Consider the following 23,611-nt stretch of genomic DNA (forward strand, 5'->3'; position numbering starts at 1 on the left):
TTGATATAGCCTCCAATTGGAATACAGAAAATTTCATTTTGTGCTCGAAAACAATGGTACCAGATCTAACTCAACTCCTTTAAATAACTACATCTGCTTCTGTGAGCTGTGTTGAAAAACTATTTGTGTAGTTTGAACTGTAGCTCTGAATGCTATCTTTCATAGATTCAAGAGAAAGTTGCATAATGCAAAGGATTTAGTTTGGAAATGTCAGTTTGAAAGTAAACTGAAACATATTAGATTGTAAAATACCACTTAAACTGATGAAGCCCTATGAAGGAATGCTTTCTTATATTGTAATGTTCCTAGTATTGTGCTTTTGAAATAGAAGATGCCCAATACACTTTGTTGATTTAAATTTATTTAATAATCTCTTCTCTGTTATAAGATAACATCATTAGCTGGACATTGGGAATTTATCAGTATTTGTTAGTATATATTATGCTTAGATTTTGTTTTGTTTTGTTTTTTAACAAAACAAAGCTGACAGCAAATACACAATGGGTAGCATCTGTATTGACTGGTTGGTGCCTATGTAATACTACTACATATTTTCACTTTCCCCTCTCAATGCTTGAGTGTTTTTTGGTTTTTGGGTTTGTAACTAAATACAAGTACTTTGCTCTTATATGATGTTATTCTCATGTTATTTTTTATCAAATATCAGTATTAGTATGTCATTTTAATGGTTTCTCTGCCTCCTCTGAGTGCTTATAGTCTAATTATAGTTATATTTATAGTTATATTTAATGTCTACCTTAATTTCATAGACAAGTGAAATTAATTAACATTCTTGATAACAGTATGTACTAAATGTTTCCTGTATTCTGAAAATCACAATTATTTTGTTGTCAGAATGATGTTTACCATGAAAATAAATGTCCCAACCCAACTGTGTAGATAATAATAATGCTTACTTATTTTGTGCTGTACTTGTACCAAGTTTATATTTAAGCTGATATCTTGTCAGATTTGTTTCTTGAGTTTATGGTATTATTATTTTAAATAATTATCCATGTAACAAACTGATGAGTATTTTAGGACTTATCTTTTTAAAAATAAACTCTAATAGTTGCAGATGTGAATGTCTGATATGCATACAAGAAAAATCATGGTCTTCTGAGAAGTGAGGTATTTATTCTCAAAGATTCCTAGAGCTTGTTAGCTTGAGAAAATAGCTTATGTTTTTGAGCCACAGTATTATTACCTATGAAAAGAATATAATATTTTAACAAGCTTAATATTATGTCAACAATATAGTAAATATCAATATACTGTGGGTATAATGCATTGAATATCTCAAACTGACATTTCAAACTCATAAAATATATCTGAAATAAATACTTTTCATATTCTGAAAGTGAAACATTAGATTTATGAAAAGCCTAAGACATAAGCATTTCTTATATATCAACAACTATATGAAAATCAATGGGTAAATTAGGGAGAAGAAATAAAACTCCAAAGAAGAATAGAGTGTCACAGTGTTGTATGTTGCAAATAAACATTATCATATTGCAGATATCGGGAGCTAAAGATAATATCCACATGTAGAGTTTTTAAAGCATTTTTAAAAAACACTTGCCCTTACTATCTGCATCGAGCTTTTATATTCTTACATTGTTCCTGTCCTCTCCACATGTACTTCTGTGAGTTAAAATGTAAAACTTTAAAACGGTGTAAAATTTAGAAAGATTACAGGATCATTTCTAGAGCAACCTTCTGGGTTACCCATTTTTATTTGTTTATTTTCAGTGAGACATTTTACAACTAAGTTGTGAAAAAATGGATAATACAAATGAAAATTCCTTATTTCCAATAGAATGCAATTGATTATTGCACATGGATAGACTTCTTTTTTTTATCTATTTGTCAATCCACTTCAGCATTTCTTATCTGCCTGTATATGTGGGGTATTTTGAATTCTCCTTGGAATGTTATAACATCTTACAGGCTCCCTCATTAGCTAATGAGTTAAACAAAATCTTAGAAATGTGTTCATTTTATATTTGTATGAGAATCATAATTATACCTTATTTTTAAGATGGGTTAAAGACTTAAATGTAAGATGCAAAACTATAAATAAAGAAAATCTAGGAAAAATTCTTCTGCCTAGGCAAATAATTTATGACTAAATCCTCAAAAGGAAATACAACAAAACCAAAACTAGACAAATGAGATAATTAAACTAAAAAGCTTTTGCATAGCAAAAGAAATTATTAATAAAGTAAACAGATGAGCTACAGAATGGGAGAAAATATTTGCAAACAATACATCCAACAGAAGGCAAATATTCACAATCTCCAAGAAACTGAATTCAACAAGAAAAAACAAATAACCTTATTAATAGGTGAACAAAAGATATGAACAGACATTTTTCAAAAGAAGTCATACAAGCAGTCACCAACCACATGAAAAAATTGCTCAACATCACTAATCATCAAAGAAATGCAAATGATAACCACCATGAGATACCATCAGAATGGCCATTATTAAAAAGTCAAAATGCAACAGATGTTGGTGAGGATGTGGAGAAAAAGGAATGCTTATAGACTGTTGATGGCAGTAAATTAGTACAACTTTTATGAAAAACAGCATGAAAATTTTTCAGTGAACTAAAAATTGATCTACCATTTCTATCCAGCAATCACAGTACTGGGTATCTACCCAAAGGAAAAGAAACTATTATATCAAGAAGACACCTCTACTCGTATGCTTTATTGCAGCACTATTAACAATAGCAAAGTCATGGAATCAACCTAAGTGTCCATCAACTGGTTATTGGATTAAAAATGTGATATGTGTGTAGATATATATACATATATACATGCACACACTATGGAATACTACTCAACCATAAGAAAGAATAAAATTATGTTTTTTGTAGGCAACATGGTTGGACATCGAGACCATTATCCTAAGTGGAATGACTTAGAAACAGAAAGTAAAAAAAAAAAAAAATCCATGTTCTCACTTTTGATGGGTACACATGAACATGCACAGAGGAATAATAGACACTAGAGACTCCAAAAGGTGGGAAGGTGGGAGGAAGGTGAGGGAAGAAATACTACCTATTGATTGTAATGTATAGTTATTTGAGTGATGGTGACACTAAAAGCCCAGACTTTACAATACATCCATGCAACACAACTGCACTAGTACCCCTAATTATAGATTAATAAAATAAAATAAAATAAAGATTCTCTTTAAACACTTCTTTCTCTTTTTTTCTTTCTGCCATTTGATATAAAAATACACAATGGAATCTATAATAGAGAAAGAAAATAAGTCATTGTACATTTTCAAGTTTCTGGGCTCCTTCCCCTTCTTTATAAATAAAAAGGAATTTGCATGCATTGTAATTTATTTGAATTTTTTAAGTCTTACATGTTTTTCAAGAACATGAACAGTGGATTCACCTGATAGAGCAGTGTTATATGCTTTGACAGAGTAATGTACCTCATCAATGGTATAATCTCAGGCATGGCTTTCTTATTGGCTCTGAGAAGTGAATCCTAAGAAGCAAAGAGATTTTTTTCATTTTCTGTTTATCTTTTTAAAATATTTTTCATCTATCCCGTTTAATAATTTTGTGTTTGCTTGGGGTTTTGGTTTGTTTTCATTAAGAAATTATTTTGCATTGGTGATAGCAGTGATTGGGAATTTAGTTTCATTCTCTGATATTTGTCGATCATTGTAAATGGATTAATAAATTATAGAGCTCTATTCTTTATTGGGTGAGAGATAAAGATATTCTGATTTGCTAGTCATTTTTTGTTTTTGTATATTTGTCTATGTTAACCCGAAATTATTTAACATTTTTATGGCCATCTGCAAGGAGAATGGCTCTGATGGATTCTGATAGACTAATAAACTTTTGTTTTTTTGACTTGCTTGTGTTTTTGAGCTGTGGCTAAAATTGTAGACTGAATCTATAAACTCTTTGTGTGTCTACATATAATTCAGCATGGCCTTTACCTCTCCTTGTGTGAGTGTTTAATATTTGTCTGTCTTTGGATATTATTAATAACACATAAAAATCTCTTAAATAGCTCCATTTTTATTGGCTTACAAAGATAAATAAGTACTTAGATGAAATTATATCAGAAAATAATGAAATGGAACTTCTAATACTGTAAATGTGCTACCCTTAATATCTATATTCATTAAGAAACATGTGAAGAATCCAAGAAACTAAGAAACATTTAAAAAATGCAAATTTCTTAGTAAGGTAAATCATTGGCATATGAGATTAGCATATTAATTTTTGTTCAATAAACACAACTGTCTTTTTTTCTCATTTATTAGTACTAATGATCACAGAGCATACATTATATTAACATGGGTTTGTTTGTCATAAACTTATTTAGGCTTACTGATCCAGTAAGCTAACATTACTTCTACATAATGTTTCAGATCATAAATATATATCTGTGTTCTACTGAATTGAATTATGGTCATGACTTATTTTTTATTTCAGTAGTAATTATATTTTGTGGTACATCAATTTGAAGAAAATTTCCAAGATCTTTAAGTGATTTAAAATCTTGGACTGATATTAAATCTTGGACTGATATCCATTGAGTTAATGGAAAATCATTGGATATATGGTTAATTTCTATATAAGAAAATATTGAGCAATTCCTTCTAAGCATAATTTTAAGTTTTTGCTTGCCATTTTTATGTATATAGAATCGTTTTTCTCTTTGGGTCACTTTCATTTTTGCCACTTCGTAATGGTGTAAAAGGGATGTATGTAGCTGTAGAAAATTATTTTATTTGTATTCATGAGCTTTTCTTACCTGCTAAATTGCTTACATATAACAAACAGTTCTCAATTTTTATACCCCAGTTTTCTCTGAAGTAGAAGTTGGTTACCTTGATTAAAAGTTACAATTAAGAAAAATGCTTGAGACTACAGTTAGGGGCAATAGTGATTCAGAATTTTGCTTTGTGTTTGCTTATTTTGTTTCTGGGTTCCTTTATACTTTGGGGACTTACTGAGGACCTCAAAGAGCTTCTCTTTGTGTATTCTATTTATTGGTACTTATTGTATTAGTAAATAAAAGAGAAATTTTAAAAATATATTTGTATTGTGATTCATTTGAAAATAGTCATGAGAAACACATTGCATATTAACAAAAATAATATCTTAGTGATAATATAAAATTGGATGTTACCTCCTGGGTTCTCTGCAATCTCTTCTAAATTATTAGTTTGTACAGAATAATAAAGAATATAATGAAGAACAAAACTTGTAAAATAAATTTTTTTTAATTTTCTTTTTAGTATTATTATTATTATTATACTTTAAGTTCTAGGGTACATGTACATAATGTGCAGGTTTGTTACATATGTATACTTGTGCCATGTTGGTGTGCTGCACCCATCAACTCATCAGCACCCATCAACTCGTCATTTACATCATGTATAACTCCCAGTGCAATCCCTCCTCCCTCCCCCCTCCCCATGGTAGGCCCCGGTGTGTGATGTTCCCCTTCCCGAGTCCAAGTGATCTCATTGTTCAGTTCCCACCTATGAGTGAGAACATGCGGTGTTTGGTTTTCTGTTCTTGCGATAGTTTGCTGAGAATGATGGTTTCCAGCTGCATCCATGTCCCTACAAAGGACACAAACTCATCCTTTTTGATGGCTGCATGGTATTCTATGGTGTATATGTGCCACATTTTCTTAATCCAGTCTGTCACTGATGGACATTTGGGTTGATTCCAAGTCTTTGCTATTGTGAATAGTGCCACAATAAACATACATGTGCATGTGTCTTTATAGCAGCATAATTTATAATCCTTTGGGTATATACCCAGTAATGGGATGGCTGGGTCATATGGTACATCTAGTTCTAGATCCTTGAGGAATCGCCATACTGTTTTCCATAATGGTTGAACTAGTTTACAATCCCACCAACAGTGTAAAAGTGTTCCTATTTCTCCACATCCTCTCCAGCACCTGTTGTTTCCTGACTTTTTAATGATCGCCATTCTAACTGGTGTGAGATGGTATCTCATTGTGGTTTTGATTTGCATTTCTCTGATGGCCAGTGATGATGAGCATTTTTTCATGTGTCTGTAGGCTGTATGCATGTCTTCTTTTGAGAAATGTCTGTTCATATCCTTTGCCCACTTTTTGATGGGGTTGTTTGTTTTTTCTTGTAAATTTGTTTGAGTTCTTTGTAGGTTCTGGATATTAGCCCTTTGTCAGATGAGTAGATTGCAAAAATTTTATCCCATTCTGTAGGTCGCCTGTTCACTCTGATGGTAGTTTCTTTTGCTGTGCAGAAACTCTTTAGTTTAAGTAGATCCCATTTGTCAATTTTGGCTTTTGTTACCGTTGCTTTTGGTGTTTTAGACGTGAAGTCTTTGCCCATACCTATGTCCTGAGTGGTATTACCTAGGTTTTCTTCTAGGGTTTTAATGGTATTAGGTCTAACATTTAAGTCTCTAATCCATCTTGAATTAATTTTCATATAAGGAGTAAGGAAAGGATCCAGTTTCAGCTTTCTACTTATGGCTAGCCATTTTCCCAGCACCATTTATTAAATAGGGAATCCTTTCCCCATTTCTTGTTTTTCTAAGGTTTGTCAAAGATCAGATGGCTGTAGATGTGTGGTATTATTTCTGAGGACTCTGTTCTGTTCCATTGGTCTATATCTCTGTTTTGGTACCAGTATCATGCTGTTTTGCTTACTGTATCCTTGTAGTATAGTTTGAAGTCAGGTAGCGTGATGCCTCCAGCTTTGTTCTTTTGAATTAGGATTGTCTTGGCAATGCAGGCTCTTTTTTGGTTCCATATGAACTTTAAAGTAGTTTTTTCCAATTCTGTGAAGAAACTCATTGGTAGCTTGATGGGGATGGCATTGAATCTATAAATTACCTTGGGCAGTATGGCCATTTTCACAATATTCTTCCTATCCATGAGCATGGTATGTTCTTCCATTTGTTTGTGTCCTCTTTTATTTCACTGAGCAGTGGTTTGTAGTTCTTCTTGAAAAGGTCCTTTGCATCCCTTGTAAGTTGGATTCCTAGGTATTTTATTCTCTGAAGCAATTGTGAATGGAAGTTCATTCATGATTTGGCTCTCTGTTTGTCTGTTACTGGTGTATAAGAATGCTTGTGATTTTTGTACATTAATTTTGTATCCTGAGACTTTGCTGAAGTTTCTTATCAGCTTAAGGAGATTTTGGGCTGAGACAATGGGGTTTTCTAAATATACAATCATGTCATCTGCAAACAGGGACAATTTGACATCTTCTTTTCCTAACTGAATACCCTTGATTTCTTTCTCTTGCCCGATTGCCCTAGCCAGAACTTCCAACACTATGTTGAATAGGAGTGGTGAGAGAGGGCATCCCTGTCTTGTGCCAGTTTCAAAGGGAATTTTTCCAGTTTTTGCCCATTCAGTATGATATTGGCTGTAAGTTTGTCATAAATAGCTCTTATTATGTTGGTATATGTCCCATCAATACCTAGTTTATTGAGAGTTTTTAACATTTAGGGCTGTTGAATTTTGTCAAAGGCCTTTTCTGCATCTATTGACAAAATCATGTGGTTTTTGTCTTTGATTCTGTTTATATGCTGGATTAATCCCCCTTGTGCTTCCCAGGTGAGGCGATGCCTCGCCCTGCTTCAGCTCTCGCTGGTCGGGCTGCAACAGCTGACCAGCACCGATTGTCCAGCACTCCCTAGTGAGATGAACCCAGTACCTCAGTTGAAAATGCAGAAATCACCTGTCTTCTGTGTCGCTCGCGCTGGGAGCTGGAGACTGGAGCTGTTCCTATCCGGCCATCTTGCTCCGCCCCCCCTCAAAATAAATTTTATTACTGTTAGTTTATAAGACCTATCTGCCAAGAAGCCATGGAATATGTTAAAACGTTAGCAGAGTTTGCACAATCTTGTTTGCCCTCAGGCTTGATTCCTTGGTTTACTGAATGTATTCAATATATTGAAACAATATATTCTTTAATTTCCATGTAATCTACCTAGAGAGATTAGATTTCAAGTCTTACCAAATTAATTTTTAATACTTTAGGTCGACATTGCTTATATCTTGGATCAAACAAAAACAATGACAGAACCATAAAAATGACCACAAAATTTCCCCAATTATGAAGAAACTAAAATGTTTTTAAAATGTGTTACCAGGTACTTTATTTTAAAATATGTACTGTTTCTTTGATTAAATAGGTAAACAAATATTGTTTCTTAGGCTCCCATAATAATATCTTAAATGTCCACATTTCCTTTGATATCTATTTAAAATTTTTGCCTTTCTAAAAATCTGATTTTATGTGTGTGTATATATATATAGAGAGAGAGAGCGCGCAAAATAAAATCTCAAGACATATTTTACACTTAAAACTAGTATTGACATTTGCCAGAGTGCCCTGGAAATTGCAAAACTGTATTCTTTCACCTGATAAAAAAGATGCAAGAGGCCGGGCACAGTGGTTCACACCTGTAATCCCAGCAATTTGGGAGGCCGAGGCGGGCAGATCACATGAGGTCAGGGGTTCGAGACTAGCCTGGCCAACATGGCAAAACCCCATCTCTACTAAAAATACAAAACTTAGCTGAGTGTGGCGGTGCGTGCCTGTAATCCCAGCTACTCGGGAGGCTGAGGCAGGAGAATCACTTGAACCCGGGCGGTGGAGGTTGCAGTGAGCCAAGATTGCGCCACTGCACTCCAGCCTAATTGTTTGCTTTATGGAAAGTCCTTAGAAGTTTATCAGTGCACTCCATTTCCATAATACATTTTAATCTTGGAGGAAACACTGATAAAAAAATTTACCAAGTTTTCATATAGTTATCACTGTTCTGGCAGTGCTTTGCCTGATGAGATTAGACAACAATAAAATGTTGTCAGTCATAATTTCAGTTATTATTTAAAACATTGCTTGGCTACAGTCTTACTTCTTTAATTTGAATCTAGTATCTATTACACCAGTGGTCCCCAACCTTTTTGGCACCAGGGATCAGTTTTGTAGAAGACAATTTTTTCAGGGACGAGGCGGGGGATGGTTTCTGGATGAAGGGATGAAACTATTCTACCTTAGATCATCATGTATTAGTTAGATTCTCATAAGGAACTGACAACCTAGATCTCTCACATGTGCAGTTCACAATAGGGTTTGAGCTCCTATGAGAATCTAATGTTAGCCTCCTGCTGTCACAGGATGTTTTGTTGCTTTTCCAATTGGAAACCTCTGTGGCGAGTGGTACCTTTGCCTGAATTTTGCTCGTGCCCACTGGGCTTTTTCCGCCCACTCGGCCTGGCAGCTGCGCTTGGCTTGTGCTACCAACCCAGATCTCACACCTGTCAAGGGCAAGCCAGGTGCAGAGCAGCTCGGGGTATGTGGGTGAGTGAGCACGCAGTCCAGCCACTGCGCACAGCCAGGCACACCGGCTGCTGTGGCAGGGCGGGCAACTCTAAGTGCAGGCATAGGTGTCAGCTCCGTGTGAAGCTGCGGCTGGACCAGATGTCCACATGCAGCTTCCGCTGCAGGCACCCACATCTGGACGAGGGGAACACAATGGCACCCAGAAGCTTGGAGATACCAGAAACTGCAGAGCTCCAAACACGGTTTGACAGCCCTGACTCAGAGAGCCCCCTAGGTCTGGGCTTCCCAAAGGGCTACAACTCTTCTCTCCTTCTTGTCAACCACATCATGGCAAGCAGGGAGGAGGTGGGCGCAGGGGCGGGTGGCGGCGTGTTTCAGCCCTGTTTGTGTTACAGCTCTTTCAGTCCTGACATTTGGTGGTTCCTGAGTCCTTGTTCCATATCCAGGAGGAATGAGGTAGGCAGACAACCAGCGGGTGAGCAAGGCAGAGAGGAGCTTCATTGAGCAAAGGAAAAGCTCTCAGGAGAACCAAAGTGGGTAGCTCCTTTCTGCGGGCGGTGGTCCAGACAAGGATCCAGCTCTCAGCAAAGAGGAGACCTGAAGTGGGTAGCTCCTTTCCACGGGCAGGTCATCCTGATGAGTCCAGGAGACCGGAAGTGGGTAGCTCCTTCCCGCAGCTGGTAGTCCTGATGTCTGTCCAAGTCTGGCTGAGTCTGGAGTTTTTCTGAGCTCAGAAGGGATGAAGGACATGCCCACTGGTCCATGGGCAGCCATGGGAGGGTTCGGAAAAAGCACCCTAAATTCTCACTCTGGGCTGTGGACTCCACCCGGAACTGGCAGCCTGGCCCCCAGGCTTTTGAAGGTGGGGTTTCTCCAGGGATGGATACAACCCTTTCTGCCCAGGAGACTGTCTGCTTCCTGCCGCCAACAACATGCTGTCCACAGTACCCAGGCTATTCCTACCAAGGGACACCTGGAGGCCCAGGTCCAGCCACCCTCAGCCCCACCTCTGCCCGCCTCCCATGCTTGTTGGCACCCAAAATCCAGAGGGGGCAGAGGTGGCAGGCGGCTGGTGTGTCAACGCTGCTCTGAGTGCATGTACAACCTGCCAGATTGTGACAGCACCCAGGCTTGGCCACAACTCTGCTCCAACTTGGAGTTGGCACTGGCAGTGGGGACAGGCCAGGGAGCGGGAGCAGGCACTTCCAAACCTGTGGGGGAAGGGGACTTCCCAGGCCCTTGAGAGTGTAGGGATGCCAGGTCTGGAGCTGTGGCTGGGCAGCTGCAGCTGCGCCCAGGGGCACAGGAATCCTGCCCTGCATACTCAGTATGGGGCAGGTTTCCTACCTGTTCCTGGCTGCCATCGGCTTCAAGGATCCCGCAGCCCCGGCTGCAGCCAGCATCTTAGTAGAGGCTCCTCCAGACAGGCTGCCACTGCCATCACTACTGTGCAGCCAGGGTTCCTAACAGGGCATTGACCCGGTTCTAGACCAGTGGTTCTCAACTGAGACAGACTTAGTCATGAAGGTTTAGAAAACTAAAGATAATACTTAGGTCTTATGCCAAACTTACTGCATCACTTTGCTTAATGTTCTTTGTATAAAAATACATCTCAAGATTATTATGTTATAGTTCAATGTGTATTTCATTGTCTATTTTTAAAAAATGGATTTGTTGTTTTTCTTCCTACTGGAACAACTACATTTTCTTCTCAGTTGCATTATTATTCTTATTATGAACCTGCATTAGAACTTTTACTTTTGAAAAATTTCACTTATATATTAACCATAGACATTGTGATTTCTGTCATATCTCATCATTTTGTTTTACACTGATGCTTTCGCTGATGCTCTGCTGTAAGTTATAGACAAGAGTTCTGTCTTTAATACTGAAGGATAAACACACAAGCCCTTGGGGAAAAAAAAATTTACAAGGCACTTCAAACTGTTGGCTTGTGAAAAAAACAGATGCATGAGTACACACTTGCACTTTCTGTATAAGTGGAGTGAACCAGGATTTTGAGAGCATTTTTTCTCTGGTATCTAGCTTTTTTGGTTGCACAGGAGATGGCTTCATGAGATTGCTAATCTGAGATCCAGCTGAACAGTAATTAATTTCATAAGACTGAAACAATTGATGAGGGCAATTTTATTGTGTTACTTGTGTGAAATGTTGATTTTCTTTTCATATTCTACTTACTGGATATATAGCTCAAACTCTTCTGTCTCATCTTAAGATCTCTAACACACAATAATTTTATAAATATTGCTTTTAAAGTGAAATAATGCATTTAGATATAATAGTAGATTCTAACTTTGCCTCAGAATGTTAGGGGAAAAACATTAAATATCCTTACTTTTCATGATAATATTGTTAATTGCATAACTCCAGTAAGAATGTACCATCCTTTCTACCACTATATAATGGGAAAAATGGATTATACACTAAAGGACTTACATGGAGTGTCATGTATCAGAATAACAGTCATCAAATTATGGTTATATTGGGGAACAAAGTTTGGCTATTCTACGGAGCCTGTGCCTACAATGCTCTCCCGGAAAAACTGGCCTGGTATCTAAATCGCCTGGTAACTGGCTCCATGTTCTAGCCTTATAGGTGAATTATAGGTGAAGGAAGGTCAATTTCAGGAATGCTAGAGATTACAATAAATTTTAGGGACTTTGAGAAAGAGAAATATATTCAAATTTATAGACATAGCAGATGAAGTCTGACTTTTTGTGCATAGTTTATTAATGTCATAGATAGCAAATAATATAGGCTTTCAAAAATCCAATTAAATATTCCATTTTAAAACTTCGAGGCAGAAGTTAAATTTGTAACCATAATGGTTGCTCAGTACTTTATAGTTAACAAATTAGATAAATTAGATGAAATGGACAAATTTCCAGAAGAAAACAAACTACTGAGACTGGCTCAAGAAGAAATAGACAATCTGAATAGACCTTTATTAAGTAAAGATTAAATGAGTAACTAGAAAACTACCTACATCTGGCTAGGGCCTAGATAGCTTCACCACTGAATTTGTTAAAGAAGAATTAATACCAGTTATTCACAAATTCTTGCAAAACTATAAGAGGAGGAACTACTTTCCAACTTTCTAAGAAGTCAGTATTACTCTAATATCAAAACAACACAAATCTCAGCACTTTTGGGGGGCAAGGCTGATGGATCAATTGAGGCCAGCAGTTGAAGACCAGCCTTGGCCAACATGGTGAAATCCTGTCTCTACTAAGTATATATTTATATATTTATAAAAATATATATTTATATTATATATAAATATATAATATATATACTAAGTATATAAAGATATATAATATATATTTACATATACTAAATATATAATGTGTATATTACATACAAATATATAATATATGTATAATTTATATATTATATTTACCAAATATATATTATATATTTATATTTTATATTCATATTTATAGTATATATACTATAATATGCATTTAGTATATTCTACAAGAGATCCAGAATAGCAAAAACATTGTGGAAAAGAAGAATAAAATAGAAGAATTCATACTTTCTGATTTCAAACTCACTACAAAGCAAAGGTAATAACAACAGTGTGGTTTGAGCACAAGGATAGACATATATATATATATATATATATATAAATGAAATAGAATTTTAAAATAAACCCATGAATCTATGGCTGATTGTTTTTTGATAAGGATACCAAGACCTTTCAATGGGGAAAATGGTCTTTGCAACAAATGATCCTAGAACAAATAGCCACATGCAAAAATATATGAAGCTAGACCCTTACCTCACACCACATACAAAAATTAACTCAAAATGGGTCAATGACCTAAATATATAAGCAAATCTATAAATTCTTCATGATTTTGAATTTGGCTAAGGATTCTTAGATGTGACACTAAAAGCATGAGCGACAAAGAAAAAATGTACTTAATAAATGTTACCTTTTATGCATCAAAGGACACAATTAAGAAAGGGATGAGACAATTCACAGAATGGGAGAAAGTATTTTCAAAGTATCTGAAAAGAGACCTATAGTGTGTGAGTATATATATATATATATAAATAAGAAGACAACCAAATTAATAATGGACCAAGAATCTGAATAGGTATTCCTCCAAAGAAGGTTACACATGGCCAATAAACATATGAAAAGATGCTTGACATCTTTAACCATCAGAGAAATGCAAATTTAACTACAAGATACCATTTCACATCCATTAGGATGTCTAAAATAAAAATGACAGGTAATAACAAGTGTTGAGAGAAATGGAGAATTCAGAACCCTTCATACACTGCTGGTGGGAATGTAAAATGATTGGCTGTTTTGCAAAATTCCTGAAAAGAAATGAAAACTGTGTACAAACAAAAACTTGCAAACAAATGTTTATAGGTATATTATTTATAATAGCCAAAAGGTAAAAGCAAAACAAACATCCATCAACAGACAAATAAATAAATAAAATGTGGTATGTTCACCCGATAGAATAAAAGGAAACATTGATACATGCCAAAACATGAAGGAATTTTAAAAACATTATAAGTGAAATCATTTAGTCACAAAAGGTCACATACTATAGATTACATTTATATGAAAGTCTAGGGAAATCTTTTGAGACAGAATGTAAACTAGTTGTGTTTATAGCTGGAATGAAAGTAGAGATAGAGGGATAGAGAAGTGATGGCTAAAGGATACACTGTTTCTTCTCAAGGTCGTAAAAATATAATGAAATTGGTGATGGTAGCATGTCTCTATGGATATATTAAAATATACTCTACTAATATTCTAAAAACTGCTTTGAATATGAAATATTATATGATATGTGAAGTATATCTCAATGAAGCTGTTAAAACGTGCAGTATGGTTCTAGATTTGTAAAACCAACTTGAGGAGGTCTATATTGTAATTAACACTCTCATGTACCTGTCTCAACAATAGGCCAAACCTTATGAAACTAGCAATATTTTTAATCAAGAATATTCTTTCTTGCAGATTAGTATAATCACAAGGAGGAGAGATTGTAAGAAAAAATGTTATGCCATGTAATTGACAGTAAATAAAATGTGTTCTTAAAAAAGAAGAAATTTTTTAACGTATGCCATGTAATTGACAGTAAATAAAATGTGTTCTTAAAAAAGAAAAAAATGCAAGTGTTTTAAATGGGCATTTTTCCAGAAAACAGATAATGATGTATATTATTCTTGATCATAAAAATAAAAATTAATTATTAAGTGGAATGCAACTGATTATTGTCCTAAGGATAGAGTGGTTTTGCACTTACTAAGTTTATTTCAGCATTTTTAATATTCTCATATAAGTGTGATATTTTGAATTCTCCTTTGAATTGTTGTAACATCTTACTTGTTCCTTCATTAATTAATGAGTTAAACAAAATCTTTGAAACATTTTCATTTTATATTTGTGTGAGAGCCATAAATGTGCCCTCTTTAAAAATTACCTTTAAATACTTATTTTTCTTTCTAATATTTAAACAAAACTACAAAATGAAATATAGTAGATAAAAGAGATGAATTTCTGAACATTTTCTTATTTTGAGACATCCTTTTTCTTCTTTCAGCATAAGAAGGAGTTTGCATCCATCGTAGTATATTTGGATTTTTTTAGTTTGGAAAACAAATCATGACTTTTTCTTAATTGGTTTATTGAATTCATTTACTGGTTTACTGAAGACTTTAAGGAAGGCAAAAGAGATATTTTGTTAAGAGATTTGTTAATTTTGAAAAGTATCCCATTGATTAATGTAAGAATTATGTTTATAAATTAGATTATTTGGCACTCTAGTAAATATCAATGGAAATAAACTTTAACTCATAACTTTAATATTTTCATACAATCAAAAATAGAGATATACTCTAAGTAGGCATAACATAAATTGTTACAATTGATCAGAATATCTTGAATATATTTTTACAGATAACTAGTGGTTTCTACTAGCAGATTAAAATCAAGAGAAAATTAAAAGTAAGTTCACATTTTAAAAAATTTATAAGCAATAAATACAGCACTACAGCCACCACTAATTCTATGTACATTGGATTACATTTAAACAAACACTGCATTCAAGAATGAATATTTTATGAATAAATGCATTGGAAATTAACTTTAGGAAAGAAAATGACAAATTACAATTTAGAAAATTAAAATATGACTTTCACAAGTAATCACAGTAAAATGACAAATCTACATTTTAAAAGCTAGAAATTCCCCAAATTTATTTTTTGACAGCAAAGAAGTTTGCTTTAAAAAAGTGTCAGATTTACTTTGCTTTATGAGTATGGTACAAAGGTATTAAGTAGCATTCAGCTTTTGAGGAATCTAACATTTAAAATTATTCTAAAAATATATGAATATAAAACTAACAGTGATTAAACATGAATGACTGCTACTCCTCAAGACTTTACAACAGATAAACCCTGGCTATAAAATAAATCTGATCTAGAATTGATATTATGAAAGCACAACAAAAATACTTGAAAATTACATGTTCATTTTAATATAATCTCTGATAATTCAACATTTTTTAATGTCTACTGTCAAGATGGTTGACTTGACAGTTTGTCTAGAAGAAGGCTGATATATGTCAACATGGTCAGCAAAGGATTTAAATATGGGTCTTTGAATAATAAATAGCTAATAATTGAGTTTATTGAAATGAATTTTTGTATAATGTAGGCAGTTAAAGGTCCAGAACAGCCTGCATTCCTTTCTATGGCAGCTCGCTATGAAATTCATGTTTGAAACAAAACAATACTTTTTCATGCATAAATTATGAATGTACTGACCAGACCATTCTATATGTTAATTCTTACTCATTTAGATAATTTTTCTTAGCAATTTCAAATAAGTTCTGAACTCACCATCTATTGACAGCTTAAGAAACAACTTATGATGAGTAATTCATTAGTTTCATCCATTTTAAGCAGATTGACACACTTAAAATAGAGATACACATGATTTTCCCAAAATTGACTTTTACTAATTGAAGTCATTCTTGTTCTTCAGAGATTTCAGTGGAAAATAACATTAGAGAAACTGAATCCCATATAAATTTCACTTTAGTTCATTAGCAAGGTTTTCTTCTATCTTTATTTAATAAGGTCTGACAATAATTCAATAAGATCTGACAATAATTTTTTCTCAATGATATATTCAAGTATTTCCCTGATTTGTATTATATACAGTAGCTCTATTAAAATATTAAAGCATTGTATATGATATATATTGTGTCCCTCTATTTTTTTATATTTCTTGAATAACCTGGGACATTTCCAAAGCTATGTATCTTCATATAGTGAAAGTCAGTAAAGTAATATTTTAATGGGGTAAAATCTATACAAGTAGCAGATTGGTATTTATCACAGTAGTTGTTTAAAATTTCTGGATTAGAATGTGAGTTCATTGTCAAAACGAAAAAAGAAATATGTCAAACACACCTATTATTAAGGTATGAGTCATCAAAACAAATATATTCAATAAAATAGTGACCTTGTGTTTTTAAAATAAATATATCTTATGATAGATGTTTCTGTTCTCTTAGTTCTCAGACTTCTGATGCTGGCATCTGGTTGTCTTTAAAATAGTCACCAAATATAGAATTCCAGACTCTATTTTATTTAAAAAATCAGCCCAGATACAGTATCAGATATTAACATGCACACATTGTTGCATTATATATTTGCTTTAAAAATTACCTAGGTTGTATGTATTTGATTTGAGACTGTAAAATAAAATAATGGAGTATTTACACGCTCATTTCTCACAATTTCTTTTTACAAAATTCCAAGAAAATAAGAAATCCTTCATTGATTTTCCTTATATAAAATGATTGCTAATTTGTTTCTACAGTAGAAATGGAAGGGACAAAATGTATATTTACAGGTACGAATTCCCTCCCACTGTGTGGTAAAACAGGAAGAAGTTGACAAGGTGTTCTGTAGCATCAACTAAGATGTTTTCTTAATGATATAGAAGTAGGATTGCATATTATACATCCTGTTCATCAAATTTCGACAATGGATATGCCACAAGATATAACTGATGTGTCAGCAAATGAGTAGATCGTAACAATTATACTCAGTTGCTTTTCATAGAGAAAAGAAAGCCAGCAGGGATAATTCACTTCTGGTATTGTCCATTTGAGAGGGTCATTACAAAAAGGACTACAGCACTCTCTGGGCAAAATAAAATGTCAACTGCCCCAATCAAGATGGGATAAAGAGTTTTAAAACTAAAAGCTAATTTTCCCTTCATGTCTATAGGCCTTCACTAGGTCTCTTGGGGCAACAAGGGTAGAATCATGCCCAACATGTATATTTACTTTTACAGTCATTTGTTTGTGAATTCATGCAATGGTGTGCTGGAGCTGGCTTACACCAGCTCAGAAAAGTTGATTGTGCTTTTCTCCAATTCCACACTTGGTGATGTCAGGTTAGTAGTGTCACATCAGGCATAGTGGGAGTATTTACTGGCAAATATTACAAACCAGGATTTCTTTTTTCCCACTTACAGCTAGATATTACACTCTTATCAACACACTACCAATTTCATGTGAGGCTTTTCTTTATGATATTCAAAAAGCCATTTAATATTGAAGTCTTCTGGCTTTAGAGTCATGGATCCAAGTCCTTGAGTTAGGAGTGGCACAAAACAGTCAGACAACCATCCTTCTATTTTCAATTATATAAATTTTCTGGTTTTAAGACAACATTTTCAATATCATGGATGCTTTTCCCATTTAAGTGTTCACTAGGACAGTCATGACTATAACCTGGACCGTCACTGATTGTTGACACTGTGTAAGATGCACTACGAAGAGCTTCTGAGTTGGAAAAGCTGTTTCCAAATTGGATTTTGTATTGATTCCAGTTTCTTCTCAGAATTGCTTGAACCTATCAATCAAAAAGAAACAGAAAGAACAAGAGCAACCCATTAATTGAAATGAAGACATTGTTTTTGAAGCACAATTAAATAGGTCTTGGAGAAGAGCTTTTTTAAAACAAGTTATGTTAATTAGTGAATAATATAGCTTCATTTTCTTACTTAATTTAAAAAATTAAGTTAAGTGTACCATCTTTACATTAGGAAATGTATTACAATTACATCGTACTTTACATTCCATTGATATTTTTCATGCCTTGTTTTGTCTTCAAAGCTTTTATAATGCGTATGTATTCGTTGTTGCCAAACAAATAGGTAATCTGGACCCCCATTTACAAGATTTCATGTACAACATCAAGTTTTATATTAATGTCTTTATTAATAGAATGAGAAGACAAATCGTAACAGGATTAGAGAAAGATATACAAAAGAAAAGAAGTTAGGATACGAAGAATACAAATCATCAGCAGCAGCAGCAGCAGGGCAATAGCAGCAACGTTTGTTTTTGAGTGATTCCCATATGCCAGAAATTGCGCTACATTCCAAAAAAGGGAGCATGATATTTGTCCTCATGGAGCTTACTACATAGAGGAAAGAAAAGTGTTGAACAAATAATTATACATCTGGTGAATATTGTGAAAAATAAATTTAGGAATGTAACCACTCCACTTTTACATATTTGAATCCTCTTCTGCTGAATGAATTTGCAGTTTAATGACTTCCTTCCCCTCTGTTTGAAGCTAGAGATCAGGGGTAGGTGGGTCCTATACAGTAAAATACTGGTAATAATCGAATGTAAGGCGCAAGAGTGAATTTTCTTCATTGTCAGTCAATGGGCACAAATGAGAATATTTAAAAACATCTCTAGCTCAAGTACCTGGACTTTTTCAGGTCTGATGAGTGGGCACACTGGCTTGGAGCAGCCTGCTTCTAGGTTATGAATGTGTTTGCCAAATCCCTGTGACCCAATCTATATCTGCCCAGAGTGGGTTTGCTTTGAATGGTCTTCCCCAAGCTCTCTATTGTTCTTTGGCTCTTTCAGTGCTTTTCCAAAGGGAACCTGAGCATCTCACAGCAATTTTCTGGTAATTCATTTTCTACGTACTCATGTATAATTGTTTAACTTCGTACTACTTATATAGAATTCCTCAACTTTCTCTTCACCATATCCATGTATACAAATCAATATTAAATCTTTAGAAAGGGTTTACTTCTTTCTTGTTATTTCCTAGTCTAATGGGTTAAAACACACACACACACACACACACACACACACGCACACACATAAAACCTCAATTCCTACAATTACAAACATTCTATAGAAAATAGGTGTTCCAGGATGTCTGCAGCTTTACAGGATATTCAGAGTTCCTGTTAAAGTATCTTATATTCTGTCACTTAAACCCAAAGTTTATTGTCTCGTTTCATGTAGAAAAAAAGAAGGAGCAAACATAAAGCCAACAATGTATTTAGGTAAAATTAAATGAGGTATTAAAATTACCAGTTAGTTTCACTCTACGGTATAGTTCAAAAATTATATAACTAAAATGAAGTTACTTCGTACTAAAAATTACATGATGATGAAGTTCAGTAACTTCAGGACTTTCAAATTCAATTAAAAAATATATGGTAAACATATCTGAAGAAAATAATTTATATTCATGTAAATGTGCTTTGAAAATAAAAGCATTTATAAGGCAACAAATTTATTTATCTTGCAAAAATTAAACTTTCCTCTCAATTTAGTAATGTAATTCTAAATCCTCCAAATAAAATATCTAAATTAAGATAATTTAAAAATAACATCTGCTATGTAACCACCTCAAAATCATGAGCAAACTAAAAATTGAATGGCTTCAGACTGTGAATTTTAAATACATATTCAGAGATTCAAAATAAAAATGACCATTGACCAATTATCTAGATACATCTGATAATATATATTTTTTATCCTTATTTTTTGTTTCATAAATTTCTTCTCATTTTGTTACTAAATGCTGAATTGGTTGAGTACATAAACAATATAATTTCTGGTTGAGGGGAAGTGGCATATAGCTTTGTATAAAAAATTCTGTATAATGGTTGAGAAAAAGCTGACAGAAAATAATATCTTAGCTGTGAGTCTAGTACTTATAGTCTTAAAAAGGAAAGTTTAAATTCAATTTGGAAGGAAAATGGCTATTGAAATATATGACTGTTTGCTCTTAAAATATCTACTTTGATTAAGGTCATCACTCTATTTCTTCCTTGCAACTAAATCATCAGAAAAACCATAGAAAGCCAATTTCCTGAACTGTGGGGTCTTACTATAGTTAAAAATAAACCTAATTAAAGATCCACAGGCCTTGTAGACTTATTTGTTTATGTTATTTGCTCTAAGGATGTTACATTTTTCTTCTGCTTCCTCTAATACAATATCACACCTGTTAAATACAACATTAAAGCAGTTACTCTTAATAAACTTTTAATGAGGAAAAAAATCAATGGGGAAGAGTAACAAGCAAATTTCCATTGTAAGGGAAGATAGCTGGGTGTTGTTAAAGATATGAATGTTTTTATTGTTTATGCATGACCATGATATAAGTAGTAAGGCAAATATTTAGAATGTGACACTACAACTTTATATACCCATTAACACCCAATAAGCAACCAACTTTATACTCCTTAATGTGAATCAATACGAAGCTTTTATAAAAAGTCTGCCTAGTTCTCACTAAAGGATTTGGGTTTAATTGTTGTCAACAAATCTTTTTTGAACATCTGATTGAATATCTACCCTCAGGTGTTGTTAAATATAACCTTCTGATGACTAGAGTCCTTAGTTTATGATCACAGGGCACATTTTTGTCTGAGGGCACTAGGGATAAAATGAAAGTAATCCAAGCACTTGTTAAGCCACATTTATTTAACTAGTGAGAAATGCTAATAGCAAGATGTTGGCTAAAAAGTACATAAAAGGTGGGAGAGAAAAAAACACAAATATTAAACTAAAGGCAGGCATTTGACCTAATATGGAAAACAAGAAGGAAACTAAGCCTGAGCAAATGATTTTAAGAAGTGCATGACATAGTTGGAACAAAATAAATTTGGCAGTTGTTTCTTCATGTTATGAGAGTGGGAAAAAGTAAGAGGCATTGAGACAAAAAGGGAGGGATCATAGTATTTCTTAAGTTGAGAAATGAATCATACTCAAGCAGGGATTTTATCTCCAGAGATGAAGAAAAGGAACAGATATTAGAATGTTGTGAGGAACCGAAAGATTTGGCAAGAGCCTAGCTCAAAGATTTTGTATTATTGTAATTTTCCAATGTCAAAATTTTCTCAATTTTAGGACATGGCAGAAGATCAAGGTTCTGTGTCCCTTTTGTTTACACAGATCGAGTGTAACAGGAGTGTTAGGCATTACTTTAGATATTCCCTAGGCACTCTTTCTAAATAAAAGGGCCAATTTGGGATTTTGATCCAAAATGATTAATGTTCCTGTTTGCACATGCATTTTTGAAAATAAGTGATTTGACAAATCAAATAATGAGTATGCTGAGTATCTAATGAAGTGGGGCATGGTGCTAAAAACTTCATCTTTATTAGCCTGTATTTATTTTTCTGAGACCTGTGTAGAGAACTTGCTTTAATTTCCCTTTAAGAAAGATAGACACAGGCTCCTGAAGTTTGCCAGCATTTGCCAAAGTATCACAGCCAAGATGAAAAGTAGCATCTTTGGTGTCTAAATGCATTGCTGTGTTTGTTCTTCACTGCCTCCTATTACAAAATATTTTACTAGTGAGTGTGTTTTGAATATTTAAAAATTACTTTATAAAATTAATATCTGTTTCTGTAGATACAGAGGTCTACCTTTCCTCTTTCATGCACGTTCTTTACCATGTTGTCCGTATCACTCTCATCTATATTTAATTATTACATCCTATAAAAGTGGCATTTAGGATTGTCTAATTCAGTGTATATAACATTAAATTTATAGAGGTATATAATAAAATCTATTAGAATTTTACTATCAAACAAATGATTTATCTATTTTTTGTAACTGCATTCTCTGTCTATGCTTCTCATTGATTTCAGAAAAAGTTTCTCTTGTCTTGTGTATAGCAGAAGAATTATGGAAGTACCACTTAAAGGTATGAAATATAGTCTACAATGTGTGACAATTCTACACCTCATTACAAATAAATATAGATAAATAAAATAAATGATAATAATATAAATAAATACCTATGTGTTGAACTTGAAATATATTTTAATTAAAAACTAAACATTGAATTTTATTATATGCCAAGATGAGGAAGTAAAAATATTACTTAAGTAAGAGCAAATAACATGTTACAGTTTTTCAATGATGTGTGCATGATTTCCAATGTTCATTTGTTTTATAGTAATGGTTATCATAGGTTCTACCAACTGGTCCCAAGTGTTCCCCATCTGAAGCTTTATGATAAGCTTCACAGTTATTAAGTGTCTGTGTCTCACTCAGCTGCTGTCTGGATTTCTAAACTTTGTTCAATTTTTCCAAAATCCTCCTACAGGTTAACTGTGTTGAGCAGATTAAAAACACATAAAGAGCTAAGTCAGCAGAGCTCAAATTACTGAGCTATAACACATTTGTATGCATAAGAGATATGTTACCAGTTTTCAAAATGCCTGAAACTTCCCAAGTAGGAAACACATGGATAAAAATCTAGAAGTATCGAAGAGTACATGGTCATGTTATGAATTAGAGCATTCTCTTCTAAATTTCCTAACCCACTGAATTTCTTCCCTGTATAACCGAGCGTTTAATTTTTAAAATCCTTTTGTATTGGCCATAAAGTTGCTTCTGCGGCCTACATTGTAAGATAGGCAAAAAAGAGATGATCCTATTTCTTATATCTTATTTCCTATCACAGTGTATATGTTCTATGAGATTTGGGATTGCCTAGCACTGTATCTCGGGAAAAGCTCAGACTTAATGGGACTCAAAACGTATCTCAAAAGACTAGATGAATACCTTTTGAAATATTTTTAAGTGAGGTTGACTTTTCCCTAGCTTTGAACTCCAATATGACCTGAGCATTTGAGAACCCGAGTTAAACTTATGGTAAGAGATTTTATGGTTCTTTCCCTGATGGAAATAGAATTTAATATGGTTGTTCCTGGGGAATTTATAATTTTATCTCATTTAAATACATGGATAGATAGACAGATAGTAAATATAAAATAATAAAAGGAATAAAATAAATTACCATACCTCTCCATTAAAGAAGCAGAAAATGGTAGAGACCAAAAGACCCTGTAAAAGAAAAATAGAATGATCTGAATCCAAATGGAAAGATACATGTATTTGTAACC

The 23,611-nt window shown here is 33.8% G+C and overlaps 1 protein-coding gene across 2 annotated transcripts in view; it reads right to left on the minus strand.

The window, feature by feature from the left end:
• Positions 1-15,191: 15,191 nt before the first annotated feature.
• The window catches only part of CALCRL (calcitonin receptor like receptor), a 104,572-nt gene continuing 96,152 nt past the window's right edge, over positions 15,192-23,611 (minus strand). For both annotated transcript variants that reach the window (XM_045367361.2, XM_045367360.2), the window contains 2 exons: positions 23,511-23,552; positions 15,192-18,282 (listed from right to left, as the gene is read on the minus strand). In XM_045367361.2, the coding sequence (XP_045223296.1) occupies positions 18,067-18,282; positions 23,511-23,552 (258 nt within the window). In that variant the 3' untranslated portion in view covers positions 15,192-18,066. The remainder of the gene's footprint in view (positions 18,283-23,510; positions 23,553-23,611) is intronic.

This window comes from Macaca fascicularis, chromosome 12 (genome assembly GCF_037993035.2).
Source record: "Macaca fascicularis isolate 582-1 chromosome 12, T2T-MFA8v1.1".
In the NCBI taxonomy this organism is placed as follows: Eukaryota; Metazoa; Chordata; class Mammalia; order Primates; family Cercopithecidae; genus Macaca; species Macaca fascicularis.